Source organism: Chaetura pelagica, unplaced genomic scaffold (genome assembly GCF_000747805.2).
Source record: "Chaetura pelagica isolate M959 unplaced genomic scaffold, ChaPel_1.0 scaffold232, whole genome shotgun sequence".
Taxonomy (NCBI): Eukaryota; Metazoa; Chordata; class Aves; order Apodiformes; family Apodidae; genus Chaetura; species Chaetura pelagica.
In genome coordinates, this window is record NW_009952441.1 from 589256 (window position 1) to 594326 (window position 5071).

At 55.9% G+C, this 5071-nt stretch overlaps 1 protein-coding gene across 1 annotated transcript; it reads left to right on the top strand.

Moving 5' to 3' along the window:
• Nucleotides 1–4: 4 nt before the first annotated feature.
• On the top strand, nucleotides 5–4173 carry RPL13 (ribosomal protein L13; the record flags this gene model as incomplete). Its single annotated transcript, XM_010008454.1, has 5 exons — nucleotides 5–36; nucleotides 242–392; nucleotides 1754–1927; nucleotides 3069–3125; nucleotides 4015–4173. Coding segments are annotated over 5 exons (573 nt in total), but the record flags the coding sequence as incomplete, so codon positions are not given.
• Nucleotides 4174–5071: the final 898 nt, after the last annotated feature.

Sequence of the window (5071 nt, forward strand, 5' to 3'; positions counted from 1 at the left end):
CACCTGGTTCAACCAGCCCGCCCGCAAGATCCGCCGGTGAGTCCCGGCCCGCCCCGCCGCTCCTCGGGCCCGCCCGCGCCGTCCCGGCCGCAGCCACGGGATGAGACATCTCCGGAATCGCTGCAGCGCCGTGATGATTCCCCTGAACCCTGTGTGTCTGATGGCTGCGGCTGGAACGGAGAGACCCCCGCGCCGGGGGGGCCCGGCCGCCCTGTCTGATCGCTGTCCCGTCCCGTTCCAGGAGGAAGGCCCGCCAGGCCAAGGCTCGGCGCATCGCTCCCCGCCCCGTGGCCGGGCCCATCCGGCCCATAGGGCGCTGCCCCACCTGCCCGACCATCCGGTACCACAAAAAAGTTCGTGCTGGCAGAGGCTTCAGCCTGGAGGAGCTTAAGGTGAGCACGGGGGGCTGAGCCCGGCCAGCACAACCAGCTCCTGCTCCGAGCTTGGGGTTGTCCTGGTCGGTGTAGACAACGTGGCTCCCCGGGGTGTCGCTGCTGGGGACACGTCTGGTGGTGCTGGAGCACAGAGGACACCAAGTCTTGTTCCTGGCACGTGTGGGGTAGGGATGCAGCAGTGCATGTGGTTGCTGTGAAAATCCTGTGTCTGTCTAGTCAGACTGTCACCAAGATTCTATTAAAATAGGATTCTGGAATAGCCTTAATTAAGTCTCCTAGACATCTTTGGGGCTAACAAGAATAATTCCTAGCTTTGCCGTTAAATTATTTTTAATGCCCCATCCCTGGCAGTGCTGAAGGGCAGGTTGGATGGGACTTGGAGCAGCCTGGGCTGGTGGGAGGTGTCCCTGCCCATGCAGGGGGTTGGAACTGAATGATCTTCCAACCCAAACCATTCTATGATTCTGTAATTCTTGTGGGTTTCTGGGTTTTTTTTGTGAAACATATTTCTTCTGATCCTAAAAACTTGACCCAACATGAACCTTCTTGTGTTACAGACCAAGCAAACTGCTCAGCTCCTTTCCAGGAGCGGGGGGGGATGTGGTGCCAGGAGGGGGAACTGCTCGATGCAGCCTGGCAGGGTGGTGTTTGTCATGGAATAGCTGGGAGTCCATGGCAAGTGGGAATGGGTCTCCATGACCTTCCCAGGTGTGCTGAGCTGTTCAAAGCTGGACTGTGGGGGTTTGCAGGGCCCCACTGCAGATCTGCACAGTGGGCAGGAGCAGACAGGGCTGGCTGGCAGCTGGTGTCCATGGGCATCTCGTGTGTTGTTGGGTGTCTAATTAAAACATTTGTATCAGTGAAACGGGCGCATTGAAGCTGTAAAACTGTTCTTCTGGATGCCAAATGCTTAATTACTTTACTTTTCTTTCTTTTTTTTGTGCAATGGTGGAATAGTAAATGCTGTGCAGATGTTTGTCTTTAAGCAGAAAATGAGGCTGTTTCTTGTTCAGGAGCATTACAAAAAAATCCTTTAATGGAGCTCCCGGCACTCGGTGGAGCAGTTACCCATGTGCAACCTGATACGTTGGTCCTGTGGGTGTCATGGTTTAAATGTCCTGCTCATCATTGCTCAGGGGCTGCACTTTGCTCTCCTGAGAAAATCTATCTGCAAAAACTCCTGTCAAGTCCATGGAATTTTTAAAGCATTAAAGTGTGTTCACCAGGACACCCCTGGTGGCCCAGCGTATCCAGGGAGCTGAGCCTCTCCAGAGTCTGGAGCTAATCTAGGGGACGAGCAGCTCCTGGCACAGCAGCACTGGGGGCTGTTGGCTCCTCACCCTCTGCTCTCTCTCCAGCTTGCTGGCATCAACAAGAGGTTTGCCCGGACCATTGGAATCTCCGTGGATCCGCGGCGGCGCAACAAGTCCACGGAGTCCCTGCAGGCCAACGTGCAGAGGCTGAAGGAATATCGCTCCAAGCTCATCCTCTTCCCGAGGAAGCCAGCCATGCCCAAGAAGGGAGACAGCTCTGTGAGTGCTGTGGAGATGTTTCACGGGGGCTGTGTCTGGTGCTGCTTCCAGAGCTTTGGTTATTGGTCTGTCTGTCCCGGTGCCGTGGGTGCAGTTGGGCTCTTCATGGCGTGACCCGCTTCCCGTGCACGTTTGTAGGGATGGCTGAGGTTGGGCCTGCTCACATCACCTTCCATGGGATCTCCTGGTTACAGGAATGCTTTGGGCAGGCTTTTGGCTGTGCTGCTGAAGGTGCAGCTCAGGTTTGAGGCTGGGCTCTTCAGGAGGTCTCTTTGGTGGAGCTTTGATCATTGCCCAACTAGTGAGTCTTAGTTCATGAAGCTATTTTGTCAGAAGGGCTAGACAGTCCATCTGGAGTGTCTGTCATGGTGGTTGCTGCATGGGCAGGGTGAGGAGGGTGAGGTCTGACTCCAGTGCAGTGGATCAGTGCAGCCTGTGTCCGAGAAGGCTGTGGCTGCTGACACAGAAAAAGGCTTTTTGTTAGCATCTCCCCAAGATCCAGAGCACAGTTGGCTTTCCTTGTCTGCCCTGGGCTCTGCTGGTGGTGAATCCATCCTTCCCATGGAGCGGAGTGGGAAGTGGGCTGGTTGCTCAGGCTGTCCTCTGGAGAGTCTGTTGGCTCTGACCTGCTTCACCACAGCAGAGCCCATCACACCTGGGCCTTGAGCTTCTGTATCAGCATGTATGGATACAGCTGGAATACCGCTTCAGATTTGTTGGAATACTGTTTCAAATTTGTTTACTTGGACTACCTAAAATCAAACTGCGTCATCATTCCTGTGCAGTTCTGTGCTCCCACAGGCAGCTGGGATTAGCCTGAGGGATTGCTGAGGAAAACGCTGGGTATCAAACTAAAAATGGCTGAGTAGGTGCCAAGGTTTTTCCCGATCTCCTGAGGAGCTGCTGCTCCCCTGGCTGGCTCCAGGCTGATGGAGAGCCAGGGGGAAGGTGGGATGTGGATGCAGGGTGGGATGGGATGCGCATGGGTGTGTCAGGTGCTCCTGTAGTTGCAGAGCTGAAATGCTCAAGTCTTCAGCAGTCAGAGTTGCATCTCCAGTCAGAACCATAGCTGAGGTACCAGCCTGAGGAGTTTCAAATACAGAGTTTTTTAATTAACGTGTTTTGTCCTCTCGTGACACAGGCTGAGGAGCTCAAGATGGCAACACAGCTGACTGGACCAATCATGCCCATCAAGAACGTAAGTGTGACTGAATCCCCTTCTCTGTGACTTACTGAGACTTGAACTTCATGGGGAGGATTCTGTTCTGCAGCTCTTTGCTGTCTCCAGGCCCTTCCCATCCTCCATCAGAGAAAAGTAGGAGCAGGTCAAGCTTGTCCTTTTGCCAGGATCTGTTTGGTTCCTCAGCATTGCAGAGCGGACTGTGACCTGATTTCTAGGAGCTTTGCTCAACTTTTATCAGCTGAGGAAGTCCTTATGTCATGGGCTGTCTTTCTAGGTCTGGAGAACTCCAGGCCCAAATGTTAGGGGTTCAGGCCAAGATTTGTTGGATGGGAATGTGTATGCCCCACTTCTGCCCAAAATCACACAGAGAACCATGGCTACATCCATTCTCCAGGGATGGCCAAGGGGGAACGTGTGCAGTGACCTCCAAACTGCCTGAATCCTGCTCCTGAGGAGCATCTCCAGCACCTGTTTGTGCTCAGCACTGTCCCCTCCAGGGTGGTGTGTCCACTCCTGCCACGGAGGGCGCTCAACCCCTGTGGAATCTGGGGGATGCTGGGGGACATGTGCTGGCAGTGACAGTCTGAGCAGGGTGTGTAGTCACCGTTTGTCCCTCCTGCTTCCAAGAGGTGCTGCTGATAGTGCCACCAACCTGACTCAGGTCACACGTTGTGCTTGTTTTTCCCGTTCTGCTCCGGTGCTGACGCGCGCGGGCGAACGAGGAGCGGGTTGGAACGAGGTGGCTGGTGGAGCAGCGATAAGGGCAGGGCCTGTAGGTGGCATCTGGGCTCTCTTAGCAGCAGCCTGGGGACAATGTAGCCAGATTAATTGCGTTAAGCCTTGGATAGAGCCTGTTCCGGGAGCCTCTGATGTGCAGCTGCCTCTCTGGCGCTCTCTCCCGCAGGTTTTCAAGCGGGAGAAGGCCCGTGTTATCTCCGAAGATGAGAAGAACTTCAAAGCCTTTGCCAGCCTGCGCATGGCCCGCGCCAACGCCCGGCTCTTCGGCATCCGCGCCAAGCGCGCCAAAGAGGCGGCGGAGCAGGATATAGAGAAGAAAAAATGAACTGTTCTCCCCAGAACTGCCAATAAAAAAACATGTTGGAATATGAGCGTGCTGTCTTTTTAGGGCCAGCAGGTGGGACCCCTGCCCTGGGCACACCGCGGGTGCTGGTGTGGGTTGGTGATGGTGGCACGTGGAGGGATGTGGGAAATGTCATTCCCTGTGGGTAGAGGTTCCAGATCCCCTTGAGAAGAGTGGAACAACCACCTCAGCCTTGTGCATCTCCCTTTGGGGAGGCCTCTGCTGCTAGGCTGCCAGCCGAGGGGTTTTTTTGGGATATCCTCTCCCTGCCAGGCTTTGTCTGCTTCCCACCCAGCTCGTTTCTATGCCGTTATTTCAGGTTTAATGATTCCCACACCTCTGCGCGTGGTGCCGGGTGAGGCAGCGTGGTTGGTTCTACTGTGAAAGCTGGGCTGTGGTGGGTGTCACCCGTGGGTGCTTGGCCCTGGCCCAGAGCCCTCCGTGTTTGGTGGGACACGGGCTCCATAGCCGGGCTCCATAGCCCTGCCCCTGGTTTTGGAGGGGTGCAGGGGGAGCCAGCTGTGCCCCCAGCACCTGCTGGGTGGGGCAGAGTCCTGGTGCTGCACTGTCACCCTGCCCTTGGCTTCAGTTCAGCCTCTGGTCTTGTTCATATTGTTTAGGTTGGAAAAGTCCTTTTTAAGATCCTGGGGTACAACCATGTGCACCTTTTAAGTCTTTTCTTCACAGAAATCCCTTCATGGCATACAAGAGCCCTGGAGAAGGGCCTGGGAGGCTGTGGCACATCCTTATGGTTCTTGGGGTGGGTTCCCGGGCTCTGCTGCCCCCGGACGGGGGCTGACGGGGGTCGCGGGGCAGCACTGGCAAGTCCCCCCCGCTCAGGGCAGCGCTAGCGGGTCCGGCCCGCTCGGAGGGGCCGCTC